This window comes from Eublepharis macularius, chromosome 15 (assembly GCF_028583425.1).
Source record: "Eublepharis macularius isolate TG4126 chromosome 15, MPM_Emac_v1.0, whole genome shotgun sequence".
NCBI classification, from domain to species: domain Eukaryota; kingdom Metazoa; phylum Chordata; class Lepidosauria; order Squamata; family Eublepharidae; genus Eublepharis; species Eublepharis macularius.
In genome coordinates, this window is record NC_072804.1 from 37,141,635 (window position 1) to 37,165,591 (window position 23,957).

Here is a 23,957-nt window from a genome sequence, read left to right on the forward strand (position 1 = left end):
TAGAGTAAGTTACCCTGAACTCCGGTGTGATTTACTTCTGCAGCCAAAAAACAGACATGCAAAGACTTGCAGGCTCCATCCCTGCAAAAGTGCTTTGATTTGGCGATAGCTTCAGGTTGAGTAGCCCTGTCGGTCTGCAGTCGAAGAGCAAGATCCGGGTCCAACAGCCCCTGAAAAACCAACTGAAGCTCCCTTGACTCTCTAAAGCTCATACCTTGGAAACCTAGTTGGTCTTTAAGGGGCTACTGGGCCCGGATCCTGCTCTTTGATTTGGAGAGTTCAGCAACCTGCCCCTCCCCTGGAAAAACTACCGCGCTTAAGTGACCTTCGCCTGGGCTTGATCGGGCCAGGCCCGGAGCTCTCGAATAAGCTCTCAGGCTGGCGATGCGCCTCCCGCGCTCTCTTGGAGCCTCGTTTTCGCTTGCCCTCCACCCCCGGCGGGATGGCCGGCTTCAGGCGCGTCGCAGCAGGCGGGCCACCTTAAGCCCCACATCCGCCCTGGCCCCGGCGCGGCGCGGCGCGGGCGGGCGCGCGCACTTCCCGGAGCTCCCCTGCAAAGCCGCCGCGGTTCAGCATGCGGGCGGCTCCGCTGCGGGGCCAGCTGTCGCCGCCGGGCGTGTGCTTGGAGCCTGTGGCACGCCGGCCGCCTCCGCCGGAGAGGGAAGGGGCGCGATCTGGCAGCGCTGCCCCGCGGATCCTGGCCGGGCGAGGCGGGCATTGCAAGCCCAGCTGTCAGGTGAGGGAAGGGGGGCGCCTTGCCTTGCGAGCGCCATTTCATAGAATGAGAACTGCGCGTATCTATATACCGCTTATATCCCGCTCTTATAGGCAAATCAGGGCCCCTCTCAGGTGAACAAGGTCAGTGCTATTATCCCCACAGCACAGCCGGGGAGCTGGGGCTGGGAGGAGTGGCTGACCCAAGGCCACCTGCAGAGCTCAGGAGGGCGGTCGTGGGAGTCGAACCAGCAGAGAGGGCTGATTTGCAACCTAACGACTTAACCGCTGTGGTGCAGCAGCGCTACTGAAATGCAGGCAGCCTCAATTCCGATTGCTGGCACCTCTTCATGGCAAGGCTGAGCATGAGGCTGTTTAATACATTTTTCTTCTGCCTTCCCTTCCAAGGAGACCGGGGCAGCGTGCTTCTCTTCTTTCCCATTGTGTCTTCCCCACAACCCTATGAGGTAGGCTAGAGTGTGTGTGTGGTGGTGGGGTGTGTTTGAGAGATTGCCCCAAGGCTTCATGGGGATTTGAACCCAGGTCTCCCTCATCTTAGCCTACCCCTCTAACCATTTCACAACACTGGTGCTTGAGGGACTAAGGTAGGATTGCCAACCTCGAAATGGTGGCTGGAGAGCTCCCAGAATTACAACTGATCTCTTTAGGCCACAGAGATCAGTTTCTGTGGAGAAAATGGCTGCTGTGGAGGGTGGGCTCAATGGTATCATATCCTATTGAAGCTCCTCCCCTCTGCAAACCCTCCCCTCTCCAGGCTCCATCCCCCAAATCTCCAGGAATTCCCCAACCTGGAGCTGGAATCTCCCAACCTGAAGCTGACAACCTTATGTTAGATGCGTTCATGATCTGATGCACTATTAGGTGGCCTTATGGTCTTGTGTGAATCCCACTGGTGAGATAACTTTTCTTACCATGGAGAGCTTCCTTTTTATACCAACCTACCTTACTACCAAATGGAAAGCAGCCCACCAACTTTTCAGTAGCCCTGCTAGTGGTGAATTTAGCTCCCTGGTTTGTAGACCTTAGCAGGCAGTGACCTTTTTGTCCCTGCTTTGAAAAACTTCGGCTGCTGATTTTTGCACGGCGGGCTGCTGCTAAGGTGTGATGTTTTCCTGGTAAGTTGCCAATGGTATCCACCAGCCACACACCAGGGCCCATCAAGAACTTGACAAAACTGATTTCGCTGACTAGCCAGTTCTGCTGAAAGTTCTCAAGAACCTGCCGGATCATCATAACACGGTGGCATTTGGCTTGGCTGGTCACATTGTGTGCAGACTCCCAACATACATGAAGTGCTTTGAACCCTCTGAAGCGCAGTATTTTAAATGTTGCCCTTTCTTTCCGTGCCCTGCTCTATTGCCTGCTGCACAGAAATTAAAAAAGAGACTTGGGGTTTGCAGAGGTTTACCCGTCTCTTCATTTGCCCACAAATCAATTCTGCAATCCTCTTTGCAGTTTTGGAGTTTCCTGAGCTTTACAGGTTTTCTTTACAACGCAACCCATTGGTTGTGAAGGGAAGGCAGGTGCAAATCCTCTTCCAGGAAAAAACCAGGTTGCAGATCACCTGCGAGGAATGGAGAAATGGGAAGATCCGCCAATGCAACAGCCTGAGATGAAGCAATTAAGCAGACAACCCCCTTCCGCTTGCTTTGTCTGCAGGCCAGGATATAAATCACATGTTCAGTTGCTTACACATCAGATTGCTTCAGAGGAGCACATCTCTGGATGAAAGGGAGGGGGCATTTTAAAAAAATTAAGCAGCAACATAAAGAGCCTGGTTGACAACGTCTACCTTATTCATTTGGCTGTTTGACTCCCAAAGTTAATTGTGGCAGCGCTGGAGAAGTTGGCTTTCTCGCCTTCTCCACTATCTTTTGAGTTGGACATAGGTGGACAGAGGCAGGGGATACCGGGTGGAGGAAGAGACAGACTTCCTTCCTTCCTCTTACTTCTTTGCCCACTTCACTGGAGATAACGTTTCTCAGGTTTCCCTCCCATATGTTTCATTTTTTCCCCTGAATGGTTACTACCAACAGAAACTTTTCTGCACTCTTAAAGGTTTCTTAAGTAAAGTGGTAGCAAATTAGGATTGTGCAGATTTCAAAGTGGAGGATAAAACGGCCCAGCTATTTGAAGCCTGCACCCACACCACAAGTCTTCAAGAGCTCACGGGATCGTAATCAACAGAGAAACACACGGCATGGCATGGGGTCAAGTTGCTGGAGCTGCAAAATAATGACTGACAGCTACACACACACCCTTCCTCCTATATGATGCCAGTGTGCAGGCAACCCTTGGAAACAAAGAAAGGAAAATCTTTTCCTAGTTGTCTTTTCCCAGCAGCCTCACTCTGACGGCCACCTTTTTCTTGGCAGGGCTTTTGAAAAGCATCAGCAGCAACATCCTTGTGTTGGAGGGGAAACTTCACCTGTGGAATTTCTGCCCTTGCTGAATCCAGCATCAGCCGCATCTCTCATCTGCCACAGGTTTCTCTGAAACAGGCAGCCCTCTCTAGGTCCTGCTGAACCGCCACAGTTGCCTCATCTTCCTACCATGGAGTTCGCAGAGCTGATCAAGACCACCCAGGTGAACGACGTGGTGCTCTCGTGCCCAGGTCTCGCGCCAGTCAAAGGGACCCTGTGTATCACCAGCCATCACCTCCTGCTGTCATCCCAGGCAGGGGGGAATGGGGAGCAGAGCCAGATGGAGCTCTGGCTTCTAATTCGCAATGTGGATGCCATCGAGAAAAGGTGACACCCTACTCCTATCCCCCTCCCCCCACTCCTGGCACTCGGCTCTTAGTGGGTATCTCCTCTGATGGGCACTGCAGGGAAATTCTCATGATCTCAAAGGCTAATTTTACAGTATGGGGAACCTGAGAACAGAGCCCCACTGGATCAGACCCATGATCCATCTAGTCTGCCATCCCGTCTCAAACAGTAGCCAACCAGTTACTCTGGAGGTACAAACAAGAGGGCATAGAGACCAAGGCCTTCCCCCTGAAATTACCTCCTAGCACTGGTATTCAGAGGTATACTGCCTCTGAATGTGGAGGCTCTCTTTAGTCACCATGGCCTATAACCACTGATAGAAACGATCATCCTCCATGAATCTGTCAAATCCCCTTTTAAAGCCATCTATACTTGGGGCCATCACTCCACTTCTGGCAGTGAATTCCACATCTTAATCACTCCTTTTGTCCAGCCTGAATCTGCCCTCAAAGAGTAGTATTTTGGAAGAAAAAGTTCTTTCTGACCAGTCTCGCTACCATATGCATAATTTTATAAACCTCTATCATATTCCTTTCAAGCTTCTAGTATGGGGAAAAAACTTTTAACTCTACGATTAATTCCGATAAGCATTTTTCCCCTTTTAAAAATGTGAGTGGGTAGTTCAACTCTAAGATCAGTCCAGCCAAGCTTCACTCACCTTCACTCACTTGTAGCTGCCTAGATTCATCCTTCATCCAGCCAGTGCAAATATTAGCAGACAGGCATGCCAGGATGTACCTTCCTTATGGGTCCAACCTCCTCTTTTGAGAGGAAGAACTGGTGGGCAGGCTTGCTCTGTGTCCCAGAACAGCAGGCAACTTGCTCCTTTGCCCACCCCAAACGTTGCAGTGTTTTCTGCTCCTTTTCACAGGAACCTGACTTGGAGGAATTTAGCAGGGGGGTGTTTTTTCTTCCTCTGTTTGATTTCTTTGGCTTGGGCTACTTGCTGTGAAAGGCTCAGGGTGGGGACGGGTGGGGGGGGGGAGAGATTGCAACCCTGCTTGAATCTCTGGGTTGGGCTGTGGAATTGTATTGGGCCATTTGTGTCACCAAAGGACTTGCAAGCAGGCCGGGATGCTTTGAAGTTGGCAGCAGGGGCCCAGCAGGGACTCACCCTTGGCTCCTGCTTCTAATGTCTCCTCCCTCTTTCCTTCCTGTGCCTCCCAGTGTTCAGAATCTAAGCTGGTATCAAAGCCCCCGGACTAACAGCTCCCTTCAAGACACCAGGTTTGCCTTTTAACCCTTTATCAGCTCTACAGCCCTCCCCGCTCTGCCCTGCAGCACTCAAAATTGTGCCTTGCCTCTCAGAGGCATCCTAGGGTTGCCAACCTCCAGGTGGGGCCTGGCGATCTCCTCAAATGTGATCTCTAGGCAACCGAGATCAATTCCCTTCATAAAAATGGCTGCTTTGGAGGGTGGACTCCATGGCATTATACCCCGCCGTCCCCAGGCTCTGCTTGCGAATCGCCTGGAATTTACCAACCTAGAGTTCGCAACCCTGCCTCACTTGCCCTTCAGCTTGTAATGATGCTTATTCAGTTGGCAAAGAATTTCTGAAGCCCAAGTTTCCTCACACCAGCCTGGTACAGACTTCTTGTTCCTTCTTGGGCCTGCTTAGGCAGGAAGAAACATCTTCACGCTGTTCTGCTTTCTGTTCTCTACCTGCTAGGAAGAGAGGACAATATGGGGAGAGCTGAAGTGGCGTCATGAATAGAGTGTCATATTAGGATCCCAGGAGACCCGGTTCAGATCTCCACTTCTAGCATGGAAGCTCACTGTGATAGGCTCACCTTGAGCCTATCATAAACTCTCAGTCTGGTCTATCTCACAGGCTTACTGTTGTGAGAAAATGAAGGAGGGGAGAACGGCGTTCTTAGACGCTTTGTCCCAACTAGGAAGAAAAGCAGGATGTAAATACATAAATGCAAATGCATACATGCACAATTTGAAGCACAGCTCATCCGGCCAAATGCTCACATTTTTATCCCACCAAGAAGCTTAAGGCAATGTCAATCATTCCCCTCTTACAACCTTGCAAGGTAGGTTAGGGAGTGATTTGCCCCAGGTGATCCAGTGATAGGGATTTGAACCTGGGTCTTCCTGGTACTAGTCCAACCCTTTAACCACTCTCATGTGGCGTGTGCCTTCCCCTAACTTCCAAATATCCATAGCCCCTCATGGGAGTTCCAGACCAGAGCTAGAAACTTTCATTTGAAGAGGTGGCTGGAAATCGGCAGTGACCTCAAATACCCATAACCCTGGGAAGGGGAGCTGCAGGGGCCTGGCCCTGCTGAGGATATTTCAGGTCCTTTCCCTTTTTCTTTCAAAGTTATAAGGGGAGAAGTGGAGGCCATAGTTTGCACAAGCGCAGAGAAAGATGTAAGCCTCCCCATCTCTCATTCACCATGCACATCCTTTTTTCAGAGAATAACACAGCAAATAAGACACATGCACCCTCCAAAATAATCCCAACATGACTACCTAATGCTGTTTTGCCTTTCTTGGTGTGAATGAAGCCCTTATCAGGGTGCTTAAAAAATAACAAAAGCATTTGTGTCCAGGTCAGATGCATCTTTATGGGTGATGCATGCTTCTAGACCTCAGTGAGTCTCTCTATGAATCAGAGGGTATTCTAGAAAAATGACTCTGGATTTCGTAAGGTGTGATCTGGTATAGGTGGAGGGGTTTTCTCCTTTAGGTACCTGTTGTCCTTTCTTTCACTTGCTGTCTCTACCAGAAGGCTTGTGATTTCCTGCCCACCTTGAGTACAAAGTAAAACCGTGAAGGCAGAGAGGATTTCAAAGGATGCGGCTTCCGTACACAACCCCACCCGTTACCTCTTCCTTTGCAAGAGCTTGGGCCTTTTTGCTTGCACGCCACAGGGTGATGAGCGCATTATTGCAGGAGCACATGGCCACGGTTTCTGCATTTGTGCATACCTGATGCTCTGCATCTCTCGCATCTCTGCCCCTGCTGCCCTTCCTGTGGGCGCCCTCCTCCACTCACTGCTCCTTCTGTTGACGGTCTCCTTACAGGGTTGCCAATGCTTCTGGCACAATTACGCTCAAGTGCAAGGACTTGAGAATTCTGCACCTGGAGATCCCAGGCATGGAAGAATGCCTGAACATTGCCAGCTCCATCGAGGTGAGCTGAACACCTCCCGTTTCTGTGTGGCTGCCCTCTAACACTGCCCAGCTGGGACTTTTGGAAGAAAACGTATGCCTCGGAACATGTGCAAAGTGCTTGCCCATAATCATAGCCAGCCTATGAATCTGGGGTTCTGCAGAAGGGCTTTGCAAGCAGAAGGTCCCTGTTTCAGTTCCTAGGTGTTAAAGTATCTCAGGTACCAGGTGTGGGGAAGGACTAGAGTTGCCAGTCTCTAGGTGGGGGGCAGGAGTTCTCCCAGAATTACAGCTGGACTCCAGGCTATAAAGCTCAGATCCCCAGAGAAAATGGATGCTTTGGAGGGTGTACTGTATGTCATTATACTCCTTCCTTTCGCCAAACCCCACCCACCCCAAGCTTTGCCCCCCAAATCTTCAGGAATGTCCCAACCTGGAGTTGACAACCCTAGAAAAGACCCTTCCCTGCCTAAGAACCAGGAGAGCCACAACCCGTCAGAGCCTTGTAGGGTTCCCAGGTGCCCGTTGGTGGCGGGCAAACGGGAGTTTGGTGGTGGGAGGGCAAACTCCCGCCACCATTGGTGGGAGGTCACAAGCCCTCTGGAGATTGCTCGCCACCAGCAGGCGCACAGGGAACATGTGCTGTGCATGCACAGTGATGTCACTTCCAGAAGTGATGTCATTGCGCTGGCTGCAGGAGCATTCCCCCGCCTTGTTTGGGGCCGATTTGGGCCCCAAACAGGCTGAATCAGCCCCATGCAGAAGCGCTCGTGTAGCCGGTGCAGTGACATCACTTCCAGACGTGATGTTGCCGCGTCAGCTTCGGGGCACATGTACAACCTCATGCCCAGCATGAGGTAAGTGCCAGGTACCCTACCCTCGCAGTGGGAGGGGAGAGGGACCTGGCAACCCTACTCAGGGGAGACGTTACTGAGCTCCGTGGACCAATGGTCTAATCTGGTTTTAGGCAGCCATATTGGTTTATATCTCTTGGGGGCAGGGCCTTTGCAGGTAAAAAAGATAGCCTTTTTGAAAAGTCTCAACCCCTCCCCTTACTGTTTGCTTAGGGCCAAGCTAGAAGTGACGAATGACACTTGAATGGCAAGTGAACAGACTCACGTGTATTCCTCCCTGTTCACTTGTACTCCTCTTGCACTCCACTCGATCACGTAGTGATCGAGTGGAGTGCAAGGGGAGCGCAAGTGAACAGGGAGGAATACACATAGTGATCGAGTGGAGTGCAAGGGGAGCGCAAGTGAACAGGGAGGAATACACGTAGTGATCGAGTGGAGTGCAAGTGGAGCGCAAGTGAACAGGGAGGAATACACGTAGTGATTGAGCGGAGTGCAAGGGGAGCGCAAGTGAACAGGGAGGAATACACGTAGTGATTGAGTGGAGCGCAAGTGGAGCGCAAGTGAACAGGGAGGAATGCACGTAGTGATCGAGTGGAGTGCAAGTGGAGCACAAGTGAACAGGGAGGAATACACGACGTGATTGAGTGAACTACATGATCGAGTGGAGTGCAAGTGGAGCACAAGTGAAGCACAAGTGAACAGGGAGGAATACACGCGAGCCTGTTCACTTGCCATTCAAGTGTCATTTGTCACTTCTAGCTTGGCCCTTATTGAACATCTTGAGGTTTCTTTCCCAGAGGAGGGGAAAACAAAACCGTGTCTGTGCCAAGAGGACTTGGCAAGAGGCAGGATGTAATAATGATCTTGACACTCCCCCCAGGAAGCTGCTGTTTGCTCTGTAGAAGGAAATCGCAGGTGTGAGGGCCTTTTCAGGCAAGTGTGCACACACTCCACCCACTGTACCCCCCCTTCTAAATTGGGGTAGCCGATCTTTAACTGTTAAAAACCACACTGGAGATCCAGTCCCCCAACCTCCAACTTCCTGCCTGGTTTGAGAGTAATGCTTTCTGCTCCTAAGCAAAGATTTGGATCTTCTTAGGGAATCTTGTCTCCTGTACTGGAAGCTGGTGATCTGGGGGTGGGGGATTGCAATACAGCTGCCTGAGTCCTGGGGAGGGGCTTGCCTTGGCCTGTATCCCGGGGGCAACAGGCGCTGATGCTTTGGTAAGGTCTTGTGATTGCTTTTTTGTTTGCTGAGCTCTAACTGGCCCTAATAGGCAGGCAGTGTTTGTCTTGCCATTTCCTTGTTGGAAAGCAAACAGCAGCAGGTTGTCAGCAGAAAAGAAAAATCATTTTTCAGTTTGAGGCAAGCTTGGCCTCGAGCGGCTACTGTATTGCCCAAGGAGGCTGCCTTGGACTTCCTCAGGCACAATTTCACCACACTCGGCACACTCATCAGGAGCCCGTGTCAACACAAGCTGCAGAGGCGGCAGAATTCAGACCGTCATGCACTTAACGTCCTTGAGTGTCTTCATGGGGCACCAGGTTTTCCTGCAGGGCTGCATGCTTGCATGGGGAGGGAGGGACAAGGAACCCTGTGAGACCCTGAAACATATCTATGAACACAGTGAGCTGCCTTATACTGAGTCACACCATTGGTTTATCAAGGCCAGTATTGCCAGGATCTCGGGTGGAATTCTTTCGTACCATCTGCTGGTTGTCAGGGATTGAACCTGGCACCTTCTGCATGCGAAGCCGATGCTCTGAGTCACAATCTCACCCGCAGTTGCCGCTGGAAGTTTAATTCAGCCACTCTTCTAATTTCTGGGATTCCCACCACCTATTTCAAGGATTAGAAACTTTTGGGTTTTTTTACATACTAAGGAAAGGGTGAGCTCACAATAGGTCCTGGGCCAAAATCCACATTCAGCCCTCCTGCAAAGTCACAGCAGACACAAGTGAGCTTTGCTGTCTTGGTTCTGTGCTTTGGCAGCACAATGCAAGGAAGGGAGATGTTTCCCGAAACCTCATGGATGGGACGGCACAGGGCCTCATCCCTCAAGGCAGCTGTGGCACTTCTGCCCTTCCAACACAGCACCTCCTCTACGGAGCTCTTGTTTCAATGATTGTGAACGCTGGATCCAAATCTAGAAGCTGGGCAGCGAGTTGCAACTAGCGGTTTGCTGGACCATCCACACAGCCACCTTCCTGCATTCTTGACGGGAGGGGATGTATCTGCCTTTCCCTGGGTCACACCCTCTGCTCCTGGGAGGCCAAGAGGCTAGCACAGGTCTGGGCAAGGTCTCAGCTGTTTGCAGGGCTCATGCACCTCGCTTGTTTCCCCACCAGGCCCTCTCCTCCGTCGAGTCCGTCATGATGACGTACCCCTTTTTCTACAGACCGCAAAGCATGAAGCTGGAAAACGGGTGGCATCTGTATCCACTTGAAAAATACTACCAGCAGATTGCTTCAGATGTGAGTACTGGGGGATGAGGCTTCACAGCGGGAAAGCAAAATGGGGCAGGGGCATCTCAAGGCAAAGCAAAACCATAAATCCCCCAACCCGTTCTGTTCCCAGACAAATCTCATAAAATCCTTTCTTCAGCTGGCTGGTTTAGGTGTAGAATGGGATTCAGCATGAAGTGGTTTCTGGGATGCAAACTTAGGCCTCCCCTCAGCCTCCTCCTTTGAAAAGTCTCCACTGCCCTGTGGGATAGCCAACAATCCCACCCCACCAGCCAGCCCCTGGCCTGAGACTATCTGGTGTGGCAAAGATGACAAGGAGTGAGTCTCACACCAGCCTCTCTCCCAGACAGGCACTTGGAGACTCTCTTCCGTCAACGAGGATTTTGCTGTCTGCCCCAGTTACCCCCCAGTGGTCATGGTGCCAGCTGCAGTCGATGATGGAGCCCTGCGAAAGAGCGCCTGCTTCCGTCACGGGAGACGGTTTCCTATCCTGAGCTATTATCATAAGAAGAATGGGACTGTGAGTCTGACTTTTTTCAGTTCCTTGTTCCTGTACTTGCATTTTACTTAGAGAACACCAAGATAATCCCCCCCACCATGTTGTTAAGGGGCTGTGCTCTGAAAACCAATTTAATCTGAACTATAATGAATTAGAACAATGGCAAAGACAAATTTCTAGTCCCTGCGATGGTGCAGATGCAGAATAAATGATGAGCAATACAAACAAGATTAGAGAATTGTCCAGATGTAATTAATTTTGCACAGCTGAATGCAGGATGCTGGTCCCCTGGTCTGTAATGGCATTTTGCTTTGACAGGCGATGCTTCGCAGCAGTCAGCCTCTCACCGGGCCCAACCGGAAGCGCTGCCAGGAAGATGAATTGCTGTTGGGCACCGTGCTGGAGCGAGGAGATCGTGGTTTCATCCTGGACACTCGCTCAACACAGGCTACCAAACAGGCTCAGATGATGGGTGGAGGCACAGAGCACAGGTCAGCCTATCCGTGCTGGAAGAGGCTGCACCGGCCCCTGGAGAGGTAAGCCTACAGGGCTCAACTGGGATGCAAGAGAAGCCCAGGAGCCAGCCAAGCAGCCTCTGTGTTGCTACTACTGCTTTTAGGGCTTATTGGTGCAGACCCAGCCAGTAGTGACCACAGCAGGCGAGTGAGCCTTGCATCTAAGCTGAGGTTCCAGCAGCACCTCCAGAGCTTGCTCCGGGCTGCCAGCCGCTTTTCAGGGCAGTGGCCTTCTCGCTGTTTTCCTGGTAGGTTAAAGAGCTGCTCCCACCCTTTGAGCACACATTTGCGTTTCCCTGGATGGGGACCTCGTTAGGATAAGTGTCATATTAACCTCACGGTTAATGGCAAAAAAAGCGACTGAAAAGTCCATTCCAAATCCTTTTGTAAAGGCTAAAGGGTGAAGCTCTGACAGGGTGCACAGTGGTGACATGCGGCAGTTACTTCCCCACAATGCCTTTTTTCCCAGCTGTTGAGTGGTTAGAAATGAGCTCCGCCTTTGAGTCCAAGCAATACAGACTGCAAATTAGAGGCAGTTCAACACTGGCCTGGCCTTCGCTTTCACACCTAATCTTTCCCCTGAAGAGAACCAAAGTATATTTTCCCCAGAAGGCACAGGGGCTGGAGCCAAGGCAGCTCACCTTCCCTGGCCATTCTCTCTTGGTCTCTTCCCCCTTCGCAGGGGGCGTCCTCTCCAGGAAAGTTTCATCAAGCTCGTGGAGGCCTGCCTCGACCCTTCCCTCAGTATGGACCGCTGGCTGGCTAAGCTGGAAGCCTCCAAGTGGCTGTCCCACGTCAAGGAGGTGCTGAGCACAGCCTGTCTCGCTGCACAGTGCCTGGAGAGGTAGGAAGGGAGGGAGGTCCCCTGCTTGTAGGAGCACCAATCAGATCAGGACTGGACGAGAATGGATCAAAGGAGGGCAGGGGCTGCTGGAGAGTGGGGAGGGGACAGTCACAGCCCACCCTCATATTCTTAGGTGACAGAGCCCTTAGCAATGGGGTGGGCCCCCATACAGGGTGGAGCCAAATTACTGGGAAGGCCACTTGTGCTCACTGAGTAACCTTGGGCCCGTCACTCTCTCTCAGCCTAACCTACCTTATAGGGGGGTTGTGAGGAAGAAATACCATCACCCCATCCACAGACTCTACCGACTCCCTTGGAGGGAAGGTTGGATAGAAATGTCAGGAACAAATGCTGTGAGGTTTGTTTTCAGAGAGGAGGCTTGTGTCCTAGTACACGGATCCGAGGGAACGGACACCACCTTACTGGTGACAGCACTTGCCCAGGTCATCTTGGATCCTGACTGCAGAACTCTGGCTGGCTTCCAGGGACTGCTGGAACGGGAATGGATCCAGGTAAGGGGAGGCACTGGGGACGCATCCTAGGACTGCCCTTTCTTGCATGTATTTGTCTATTCAATTCACTTCCTCGCTGAGATTCAAATTGGATTACACAATTAAGAACACAGCCATAAGAGCAGTAAGTTTCAATTCACTATGTTGCCGGGAGGTTAAAATGGAGGAGAGGAGAACGATGCAAGCCCCGTTGGGTCCCCAAAGACGGGCTAGAAATGAATAAACAACTGCGCTTATAAGAGACCTCGAGACCTCCTAAGATCTACAACAAATTATGCAAGGAAAATTGCCTGAGGTTTCCAGACGTTAAAACCACAACCTTATTCCCCTTTATACAAATGCACCCCTGAACAATTCCATTTTAGAAGCTAGCCTCTGGCCAACTGATTGGATTTATATACCAAGTAATTATTAGTAAAACCATAAAATAGACCTGTGTGGTGGGCAGGCCTGCTTAAAGTTCCAAAAAGGATTGTGACTGCTGCGATCATGTAATCCCTACAAATGCTCTGAAAAATTGTGTTTTGCAATTTAACCTCAAATATATTCAAGAATGGGCCATGAAGCATTGCCTCCCCCAGCTCAGACACACCGACACTCCTTTGCTGCCCCCTCCCCTCCCCACCACCTGAAATCTGATATGGCGTCCTTCCAGGCTTTTTTCTGGGAGAAGAGGTGGTGGAACTCAGTGGGTTGCCCTCGGAGAAAATGGTCACATGGCTGGTGGCCCTGCCCCCTGATCTCCAGACAGAGGGGAGTTTAGATAGCCCTCCGCGCCACATGGCGCGGAGGGCAATCTCAACTCCCCTCTGCCTGGAGATCAGGGGGTGGGGCCACCAGCCATGTGACCATTTTCAAGAGGTTCCGGAACTCTGTTCCACTGAGTTCCTGCTGGAAAAAAGCTCTGGCGTCCTTTCAGAGCCTGGAAGTTCTGCCTAATAGTCATAGATGCCTCAGGAACATCTTGGAACCAAGTTGCTTTATACATGCTCAGAGGCAATGTTGCAAATTCACACGCTTCTAGGCCAGACGATGGCATTCCTAAACCATGTCTGGAGTCAGAGGTGAAATTAAGCTCAAATACCTCCTGGACAAGGTGAGAATTGAGCCCACTCCTGTAGCCCTGACAGATACCGCCCAGGTTGCACAGAACATGCAATGTTAGGAAATCCAAAAAAGCTGCATTCTGCAAACAGAATAAATAGTGCAAATCTAATAAAATGGCAACATATTTGCTAACCTAGCATGCTGTTCTGTCTCTGCAAAGCATAAAACCAGCCGCTAACACCCTGTTCTGGTTCCTCATTTGTGTACATATTTCCAGTGTACCTCCAAAGCCATGAGGACTAGCAACTCACCTTAAAAAAACGAATTAGGATTGTCTGAAATGAATGCAGATAACATACCCCAAGGATGTATATATCTTTCCCCAGTCTGACACTTTCGCTCAGGAAGATTCAGCTCTATAATGGACCTTTCTACCTTGTTTTTTACAGGCCGGGCACCCATTCTCCCTCCGCTGTGCTCACTCAGCCTATTCCCACGCCCGTCTCAAGCAGGAGGCTCCCGTGTTCCTCCTCTTCCTCGACTGCGTCTGGCAACTTGGGCGCCAGTTCCCATTCTCCCTGGAGTTCAGTGAGCACCTCCTGCTGACCCTCTTTGAACACAGCTACGCCTCTCCCTATGGCACATTCCTGTGCAGTAACGATAAAGAAAGGTGAGGCAGGAGCAGGCAAATTTTGGCACCCGCTAAGACAAAGATGATGCTCCTGGGAGGGGGCCGGGGCTGCTTGTGACTGATGGCTCCTTGAGATTGTCACAACTCTTGGGTCTTAAGGAATGTGAACTCTTGCAGCCCAATTTTTTGATGTTTGAATAAAAGCCATGCTGTTTGTGGATCACAGTCTCGGGTTTCTCTGGTGGAGCCCCTCAGCTGTGGACCACTTCCCCGCCCCTGCCCCCAAATTTAACCTGGCAATTGCTGAATGTGAGATGTTCAACAAAAATGATTCAACGAGATTTTTGTTTGGCTCCACCTGCAGGACGCTCTGTGAAGTGAAAGAGAAGACTCATGCTCTCTGGCCCTGGCTGAACCAGGAAGAAGAGAAATACAGGAATCCACTCTACTCTCGCAACTCTCTGGTCATCTGGCCATCAGTGGAGCCCCAAAGTGTGCTACTCTGGCAAGGTACAATACCCCTTTACTATGGACATGAGCATTCTTTGACCAGAGAGAATAGTTCCTTTCAAGCTTCTGCAACAGCTGGGTATATCAAATTGTGTGACTATTTAAATACCTACTTTTCTCACACAGAGTAGGATACTGGGGTTTTAGTTGGGTTTTGGATATATTTTTGTGCCTTAGCAGACAGATGTGCACCATTAAGTTCCCTGCTGCACCTTGAAACGACACCTTTGGCAATGTGATTTTCATCCTTGCGTTTACCTGGGCCACCCCCTGCCGAGCTTTATAGGATGGGATTCTTGAAGGCCCCCCATCACCTACCCTGGGGAATGAAGAAAAACTTAACTGCTCCCTTTCATACCCTCTTTTGGAAGTGGTGGGGGAAAATGTGCTTCTAATCACCATGTTTTCTATAGGCTTATTCCTCCGCTGGATCCGTCCATCCCACTATCTAGACGAAGCATGGGCAGAAATCCAGAAAATAGCAAGAAATAGCCGAGTTCTCAGAGAACAATTGAGTGGGACCTCAACAAAGGACATTCCTACACCGACCAGCTCAGGAGCAGAAACCCAGACTATGGCCATCTGAAGAGCCCCCAAATCGGCATCAAAATTAGCACTGATCTGCTCTACTCCCCATCTTGAAGATGGAGCTCTGAAAGGCACAAACACACAAAAAAGACTTCGGCTTGGTGCTGGCCACCCAAGCCAGGCCACAGAGTTAACCTTAGCCTGTTTAGGCATGTACAGTTTTATTTCAGCTTCTGGATTGTTACAGACCAAATTGCCAATTAGTTAAATACAACAGCCACCTATTCGTGGTGTCCAATTGACCAGGTTTTTAAATCATGAAACTCAAGCTCTCAGTTTAGAACATTGGCAAATGGACAAAGCCAGTTTCCCCCAGTTAATTACTTCTGGAATAAACCCCCTAAACTATACACAGCCCAGATCTGAATACTGAGACCTGCAGAAATGACACACATTTTTATAAATCTTTCAAATAGAGATTCACAAGCACTCCCATTCTGGTTGGAGAAAAAGTGTTTATTACTTCCTTAAATATGGCCAAAGAGAAAGCAAAGCTGGGTTTCCCAACAATAGGCAGGGAGTTTGGCCAGACCATAAGCAGCAGCTGTGTGTGCACGCTCTGCCTCACATCTCAGGTGGCTCCACCATGCCTCTCTCAGGAATGAGCACAACTTCAAGCTCCACTGAGATTAAGGAGACCAGAAAGGCAACTGTAGAAAGGGGAGGAGAAGGAAGGAGCTGGTTCAAGCTTCGAACTCAAACTCGAAGTACTGGGGATCAAAGTAATGGATGCGGACGTAGCCATCCTCTCCCCCGCTGCTGTAGCTAAAAGGAAAACAAGGAGAGGTGAAGCCATTGCCCTGGAGGGCTGCAGTAGCCACCCACCCCTGAAAGATGCTGCCCGCTTTGGCCAGCAGGAAGCCTACCTCTTTCCATCAGGATGGAAAGCAACACTGTTAATGGGTCCAAAGTGGCCTTTGACCCTTCCAAATTCTTCCTCAACGCCCAAATGGAAGAACCTAGGGCAGCAAAAGAAGACGCTGTGAGGATAACTTAAGAGATAAGGAGCCCGGGCAAACTAAAGACAGCATGTCTTCTTTGCATCCCTGTCCCTAACGTCCCATTGTGGGGCCAGTCCTTGGGCCAAGCCACCCAAGTGACTGCTTGGGGTGGGCACCGATGCACTGCAGGGTCTCTGCTTGCTCCCAGTTGTACAGAAAATGGCTGGCATCCCCTCCTGGCTCATGCTAGGCACCAATCAGCTGCTGCGCAGGCCTAGTTTCACATGGCTTGCAGTGGAACAGGTCCAGGAGAGGGTACCTTGCTTGGGGCAACCAAATATCTTGCCCTACCCACTGCATGCTGAAATCACAGGTGAAAGTACCCCCCCCCTTTCAAGAACAAAGCAAGACAAATGTGCTGACCTGGCCTCAAATTTGCCAATCCTTGTGGAAGTAGTGGTCACATCCATGGCTTCCTGACCACCACCTAACACCACCTACCAAAGGGAAACACATGTGAGCAAAAGCCTCCTTTGGTATAGTTTACATTCATATACCCACACTCAACCCCCCACCGTATAGTTTAGGAAGACAGCACAAGATACTGCAGCCCAATAACTGCCACCTGCCCATGGAAGGAAATGGGACAGATTCAGAGGCTCCAGTGCCCATCCCATCTCAAGGAATGGTCCAGAAAAGGGTAGCTACACAAGAGACCAAGCAACCAACAAATCTCAGGCGTCTCCATGCTGTTAAGAAACAGGGATTACACAGCCTACTCAGACTCTCGTCTCACACAGTTCTCAGCCCTGCCCCTTGAGTACCCAACTGCATTTTTGCCCTTCACCTTCCTAGCCCAGATGAAGATAACTGGGAGGTGACAAAGGAAGGCAAGACACACACAAATCATGCTCTGATGGGAGGAATGAAAATCTCCATCTCAGCTCCAGGAGAAGATCCTTCAAAAGCTTCCAGGAGACAGCATGACACTAGCCGCAAGGGTGTGCGCACAGGGGAGGGATGGTGCTAGGTTTGCCCACTGACTTACATGATCAAAGATGGGGGAGAGTGCGGCTGAGTTCACTGGCCGCTCGGTCCGGAAGGTCTTCAGGTGATCAAGCGTCGTGGAGTCAAAAAGCTGCAAAAGATGCAGCAGCTCACAAGCCACCCTAACACAGTAGGCTGACCCAAAGCTCTGCTGCCACTACCACAACCAGGTGGTGGTGCACCCAGCAGAGGTGCTCCTGGCGGTGAGGGCAATAGCACTCCCAGCTGCATCCACTGCCCAGCACCATCAGGGAAGGAGCACACAGCTGTGAGTGCAGGAAGTGAGAAAGCTTACAAGTGGGTGGAGGAAGGATACATAGGCATGTGGTAGGTAAGCAAGAATGGGGCCTGGTACAGCATATGGGCCCCCCTGGACACTCTCTGCCCACCCACCCCAACCTGGAACCAGCCATGCTGCATACAACACTCCTCTCTTAAAGGAGACAAACTGACTGCATCTGAGTGTTATCCAGCCATGACACTTATGCACAGATTTTCATGATGCACATTAAAAGCACAGTCCCCAGGATGCCTGCACACATCCCTCCTTCCCAACAGATGCAGGACATGGAAAAATGTTGGTGCGCTACAGACTAAGGCTTTTATTTCTTGCATGCCCCAGCATGAGCCAAAACCACAACCTGAGAACATGGAGACGATTCTTAACTCCAAGTGACAGATGTTGCTGAGTTCTGCCCACAGTGCCAAAATGCACGTCGTGCCCCCAAAACTCCTACCAGGCTGTGGATGCTTAAGAGGATGAGGGCAGGGGAAGACAACGCTTTCTTTGGGAGGGTGATGGGGAGGGACGCACCTTGGCCGTGTTGTCCTTCGAAGCTGTGATGAACATGGTCATGTCCCGGGAAGTCTGGATGTCATTGATCTGTTTGGTGTGCTCCTTGACATTCACAAGGATCTCCCCTGACTACAGAGAAAGAGGAAAGAGATGGTGACACTAGAACACAGGAAAAGAGGGAACACATCCCCTCAAACGTTATTAATAAACGCAGCACTTACCATGTTTGAAGCGTTCCACACACACACACACACTCAAGTATGCTTTACGAAAGCCCTATAAAGCGGGCGTTAGCAGCCCCATATGGCAGAGGGAAACAAGGAGCTTCCTGCTGACACTGAAAGCATCCATATGACATCGGCTCGCAAGCACACCCCTTGCTCTAGAGCCTGTTTGCTGTAGTGGTTAAGAGCGCGGGACTCTAATCCGGAGAGCCAGGTTTGATTCCCCGCTCCGCCACTTGAAGCCAGCTGGGTGACCTTGGGCCAGTCACAGCTTCTAGGAGCTCTCTCAGCCCCACCCACCTCACAAGGTGATTATTGTTGTGGGGATAACAACAACATACTCTGTAAAGAGCTCTGAGTGGACGTTAAGTTGTTCTGAAGGGTGGTATATAAATCAAATATTATTATTAGATAACACAAGTGTTTCAGGTAGGCCAATGGCTAGTGGTGGGTGTGTACACGTGTAGTCCATCAAAATCCCTATTCACCCATGAAATTCACTGGCCTTGAGAAAATCTCTACCTTTCCTCTTAATTTACCTCATATGGCTGTTTTGAGAGTAAAGATTAGAATCGTGCAGTATATTGCCAAAACAACACAACCAACCAGCCCTCTTCTCCAGAGACAAATTTTAATCTTGCCAGCTGACGGTAGATGGTTTTGGGGGATCTGCCCCAGCACAACATTCCCTGCACTCACTAACCTTTGCACTGAATTGGTTTAGTTCTCCATTTTCATGCCCCACGATGATGAATTCCCCAAGAGGCCCCCACACAGCGCTGGTGATTTTGGTTTCACTGCATGGTATCTTCATATACGGCTCGTTGTTCTCTGGGGGGAAACAGAAGGCTGATTCTGAAAAACCAGTCTGCTCTTGGACTTCATCAGTGGCCGGCCGCTCTACAGCTCAGGAGAATGTAAGAACAGCTATGCTGGATCAGACCGAAGACCAATCCAGCCCAGCATTCTGTTCTCACAATGGCTGAGCAGCTGCCTCTAGGAAGCTCACAAGCAAGATGGCAGCAACAGCATCCTTCTACTCTTGCTCCACTGCAGCTGATACAAAGTGGAACAGTGCCTCTGGCACAGGAGAGAGTAGACCCGCATCATTGCTAGTAGCTACTGATAGCTGTGTCTTCCATGAATTTGTCCCCTCCCCTTTAAAGCCTTCCAAGTTGGCAGCCATCACTACAGTGAGTTCCACATATTAACTGTACTGAGTAAAGAAGCACTTCCTTTTGTCTGTCTTGAATCTTCCACTCCTCCGTTTCAGTGGATGACACCGAGTTCTAGTATGAGAGAGGGAGAAAGGCTTCTCCCTGTTCACTCTGTCCATACTATGCATAATTCTATAGACCTCTGTCATGTAGGGAGCGAGAAAGTGCAGGAGGCACTTTCCACCCGTCTGCCTTCCTCTCAGACCAGCCACTTGGCAAATTTGCAGGAGAGTGAGAGAGCAAAACTCCCTTCTCCATCTCGGCTAGTAGCTAGGTCTCCATCAGCAGCCAGCCCTGTTGCCGTAGAGGGAGATAGGCAGCAAGGCCTCTTCCTTTGACCTGCTTTCTCCCTTTTGAGTGTCAGATTTCTATTTTTAAACCACCTTGCATTTTCCTTCCAAACGGGAAGTAAAAAAAATAATTAAAAAATCAATGACAGGTCTGAAAAGTTGCCCACCCCAATCCCTGCTCCTTCACCCAGAGGTCTCACCGATCTGGCTGGAGTCCCGCAGGTCAAAGAAGCTGACGAAACACTGGTAGCCCATTTGTTTGTCTGTGGAAAACATGATGATATTCCCTCCAAAGTCAAAGCCACAGGTTCGGACGGCGGAGTTGGTTTGGACAAGGGCCAGCTGCTTGCCTAGGCAGAGGATACGATAGAGAAAGCCAGCTCAGAAAGTGGGAAGTTGCCTTCTGCAGAATCTGGCTAGCCCAGCACAGTTTCCTCTGCCGCCAGGCAGCCGCTCACCAAGGCCGAAGCAGGGATCGTTCTTTCCCTGCCCAGCTCCCTGACAACCTCTTAACTGAATAGCTTCAGGTGGGTAGCTGGGTTGACCTGGAGCAGAACAGCAAGATTCAAGGCCAATAGCACCTTAAAGACCAGGTTATCAGGTTAAGAGTCATGCTCTCCTTGTCATATCCTCTTAACTCGAGATGCTGAAGACTGACTGCCAGGACCACACAAAGCCTACAGCCCTTCACTCAACACCAGAGAATAGCCCCGAGGTTGGCAGTACAAGTCTTACACAGGTTTATTCAAAAACAAGCCCAGCACTTCCCAAACAGAAGCACATCAACAGTGTATCTAAATGCTCACATGATGAAGAAAATGAAAGGAGAAAGGCATAGGGTGGAGGAAAGGAGGCAGAAAAACAAAGGAAACTGATAAAAAAGACATTCAGCTGTACCAATAGCTGATGCTGTGCTTTGTGAAAGCCCAGAATTGCTGCAGAGCTCAGAGAATGACCTAAAAGTTCATGCAGAAGCTAAGCAGAGGAGGCCCTGGGAACACTCCATAAGGCACTTTGGGCCGCAAGAAGAAAGTGCAGATAGGAGTTTAGCAAACACAGGATTTGTTTTTTAAAGGCATCACACCAAATCCCAAAGCCGATAGCCCAGTTGCAAGATCCTGTTTTAAATATGGTTAACTGCTTATCCTTTCCTTTTATTTACAAGCTCAATTGACCACAGGTCTTAAGCTAAATTACACAGTTACATCCATTAAAATTTAAGTCATCATAGAATCATTAAAACATCCATTCCCAAACAGAATAAAATATTCAGAGTAAAATATCTCAATAAATATATATAGTATAAAATAGGTAATAAAAGGTGGATAAAATCTAATAAAGATAAAATTTATTCTAATACTAAAATCACTAGACTTGTGAATTAATTGTATCTGACAGCCCATTTGCAAATCCAGTGAATGTACCCACTTTCATTTATAATTAACACAATCTGTTCCTTTGACATTTTAAAGAGATCACCATTGTCAGAAATTCCGTCACAGAGCAAGTTATTCCTGGGTCAGAGTCTGCCAGCAGTAGGGATATCACCCAAGGTTCAACAGGCAGCTGATATCTGAGCAGACCCAGGGTTATCCAGAGAGATCTGGGAGCTGCCCACTGCTGATAGGATAGTAAGAGATGGCTCAGTGTCTCCACTGCACAAGTTGCACAGTTACAGAGGCGATCCGAATACAGTAACTTACCTAATCGCCCTGTTAGTTCTGCAGTTGGAACACATACATCCAGGAGGGGTATCAAACTAATTAAAACTCATAAGGGTAAATCTTATGCTCTGTGGCGCTGGTTTCCAGTTAACCCCAGGAACCTCCCCACATATACACACACACACCATCATCCATTGCTTACAGCTACTCTCAAATGTACCTTCCCATTTCCATGCAACCTGTTGTTTTTAATTTCTACCTGTTTCACAGTCCCAGAGACGACAGCTGTTGTCTGCAGAACCAGTCAGCACGTGCCTCGTGTCCCCTGAAGGAGCAGTGAAGGAACTCAAAAAAGTAAATGCAGATAACTTTCCACAGGGGATCACAGAGTTCATACAAACATACAGATATATGTAAGCAATGCGGAAGTTTTAAGATCCAGAAATGTGATGCCATGTTCAGAATCCATTTCAAAACATGGCACCAAAGGGATAAGGGTTTTTTTTTGCTGTCAGTGTGGTGTAATGGTTAGAGAGCTGTAGTAGAACTGACCTGTCCTAAATGGCCCAAGCTAACCCAATCTTGTCTGATCTTGTAAACTAAGCAGGGTCAGCCCTGGTTAGTACTTGGCTGGGAGATCACCAAAGAAGTCCAGGATCATTATGCAAAGACAAGGAATAACAAACAATCTCTGCTTGTCTCTTGCTTTGAAAACCCTATGGGGGTCGGCATGCTGGCTGCAACTTGATAGCACTTTCAATCACTAGGATTGGAGACCTGAACTGGATGATTTTGGGCCAATCTCAGGATTATTGTGAGGATGAAATATAATATGCCTTGCGCTTTTAAGGAGGAAATGTAGAATAAGCAAGGAATACATGAGTACATGTGACAGAAACACCTTTTCTATTAATGTGTGCCAGGTCAAGGGTTGTCTTAATAAAAGTGCCTTCAAACCAACTAGATATCCTGTGAAAATATTCTTACCTATTTAATAACTCAGTTTTACTATCACTGTACTCTCACCACCTCTCAGCCAACCCAATGAAGTGGGTTCTGATCTATAAATGCAAAATGTTATGGCTGTTCTCGTTGCTTTGCTGCTACAGACTAAATTTCTCTCCCAAACTGCTCAAACTGAGTAGCTTAGTCTAGTCACACTTGCAGTGCTGCCTCTAAAATAAACAGCCTCTCAACCACATTTGTGAAAAATTACACAACATTCTCATTTTTTAATCCAAAGGATACAGTCAGCGTCAACACACCAGACAGCTCCAGTATGTCCGTTATACGTCCCAAGCCTCTCACCATTGACAGAGTACCAAACATTGACAATCTGGTAGACAGAAGTGTCATAGTTACACACACAAAGACAAAATCTAGCAAATAGTAATCTGCCTACTAAGCAGATTTAAAGAAGGGATTGCACAGAGAATGATATGTTTGGAGATATTTAGGCACTAGGCTATGGAGGACTTTAAATCAATTTCAGTGTTTTGAATTACAGTCAGAGCTAAGTAGATGGCTGTTGCAATGCAGGTTGGCCATCTTTTCCCCTCATCAATACCAACCAGATGCCAAATGTTGATGGCCAAATGTACATTTTCCAGGAAAGGGTGTTGCTAGTTTAGTGGAGATAACCAAATGCACTCTTAGCTACACTCTCCACCAGAGTGTGAATCTGTGTATGTATAGCCCCTTCAGTTCATTATTTGCATTCTTCAGATAACAGTAGGATATTACTTTGGTTTGAAAAGCACAGAACAAAAATTCAAGAAAACATACCGGATCTTTGGCCACTGTAAACAACAGGTCACCTTCCCTGTTATATTTGATCTGAGTAATTGATCTCTCATGACCCTGAAGCAGGATAGGTTTCTGAAGAAAGACAAATTAAACAAGCAAGATTAGAAAGCACTTTGTTGGAAAAGGAAACGTTAACCCATTTAAGTCACTCACGAAACAAGTATGTATCACCTATTCAGTTACTAAGGATGGGGTGTACTACAGAGACCCTGCAGACAGGGACCCTGTTACATGGTTCTCTTCTCCATTTTACCCTCATGAGGTACATTAGGCTGAGAGATTGACAGGACTAAATCCAGCAGTGAGCTGCATGGCATGGTACGAGGAACTGTTATCCTCCATTCTCCATTGCGTCTTACAGCACAAACCTAAGCAGATTTCAGAGGACTTAGAAGCAATTCTTCTTAGGACTGCAGCATTCGCCCCTTCGTTAGGCAGATACATTACTTATTCTGATGTGGAGGGAACCGACAACCTTGTTGGGCAGTACTGCTCTTTCTACAAAGGCAAAGCAACCCCGTTCCTGCTAGGGTTGCCAGCTCTTGCGCAGGAAAATCCTGGAAATTTGGGGGTGAAACAGAAGGCTGCTCAGTAGGAATGAGGTACCACGGACACCACCCTCTGAAGCTGCCGTTTGCTCCCATGGAACTGATCTCTGTGGCCTGGAGATTGGTTGTAATTCCATAAGGCTTCCAATCCCCGCGTAGGTAGGGATGGACAACCGTTCAGCTGACTGACCGCGCAAGCAGGAAGGCCGACGGGGCCTCAAACTCACCATTGCTGCGGCTAAGAAGCGCCGGCGGCAGCGGCGACAACACGCGAGAGGAAGAAGGATTCACTTCCGGGTTCGCACTGGGAAAGTGCAGGATAGGAAAAGA

At 49.3% G+C, this 23,957-nt stretch overlaps 2 protein-coding genes across 4 annotated transcripts; one reads left to right on the forward strand and one right to left on the reverse strand.

The window, feature by feature from the left end:
* Window positions 1-559: 559 nt before the first annotated feature.
* On the forward strand, window positions 560-15,429 carry LOC129343722 (myotubularin-related protein 9-like). 3 transcript variants are annotated; one of them, XM_055000095.1, is made up of 12 exons: window positions 560-736; window positions 3,111-3,485; window positions 4,674-4,733; window positions 6,542-6,650; window positions 9,832-9,957; window positions 10,295-10,468; window positions 10,766-10,983; window positions 11,645-11,806; window positions 12,177-12,318; window positions 13,815-14,035; window positions 14,361-14,506; window positions 14,920-15,429. In XM_055000095.1, the coding sequence occupies exons 2-12, from the start codon at window positions 3,289-3,291 to the stop codon at window positions 15,090-15,092; spliced, it is 1,728 nt and encodes a 575-aa protein (XP_054856070.1). In that variant the 5' UTR covers window positions 560-736; window positions 3,111-3,288; the 3' UTR covers window positions 15,093-15,429. The 3 variants fall into 3 exon arrangements, with proteins under 3 accessions (XP_054856070.1, XP_054856071.1, XP_054856072.1); XM_055000096.1 differs by lacking the exon at window positions 4,674-4,733; XM_055000097.1 differs by lacking the exon at window positions 4,674-4,733 and having other exon boundaries at window positions 3,111-3,321.
* A 100-nt stretch (window positions 15,430-15,529) lies between these two features.
* EIF3I (eukaryotic translation initiation factor 3 subunit I) lies at window positions 15,530-23,949 on the reverse strand. The gene is made up of 11 exons (XM_055000101.1): window positions 23,855-23,949; window positions 23,059-23,151; window positions 22,522-22,609; window positions 21,533-21,598; window positions 19,810-19,959; window positions 18,806-18,933; window positions 17,897-18,007; window positions 17,084-17,173; window positions 16,459-16,532; window positions 15,961-16,053; window positions 15,530-15,859 (listed from the first exon to the last, which is right to left on the reverse strand). The coding sequence occupies exons 1-11, from the start codon at window positions 23,855-23,857 to the stop codon at window positions 15,778-15,780; spliced, it is 978 nt and encodes a 325-aa protein (XP_054856076.1). The 5' UTR covers window positions 23,858-23,949; the 3' UTR covers window positions 15,530-15,777.
* Window positions 23,950-23,957: the final 8 nt, after the last annotated feature.

Coding starts and splice junctions, on each gene's coding strand:
- LOC129343722 (XM_055000095.1), top strand. CDS start 3,289: ATGGAGTTCGCAGAGCTGATCAAGACCACCCAGGTGAACGACGTGGTG. Junction 3,486..4,673: donor GTGGATGCCATCGAGAAAAG/GTGACACCCTAC, acceptor TGTGCCTCCCAG/TGTTCAGAATCTAAGCTGGT. Junction 11,807..12,176: donor GCTGCACAGTGCCTGGAGAG/GTAGGAAGGGAG, acceptor GTTTGTTTTCAG/AGAGGAGGCTTGTGTCCTAG.
- EIF3I (XM_055000101.1), bottom strand. Junction 18,008..18,805: donor TAAACCAATTCAGTGCAAAG/GTTAGTGAGTGC, acceptor CTTTCTCTGTAG/TCAGGGGAGATCCTTGTGAA. Junction 16,533..17,083: donor TCTCCCCCATCTTTGATCAT/GTAAGTCAGTGG, acceptor TCCCTTTGGTAG/GTGGTGTTAGGTGGTGGTCA.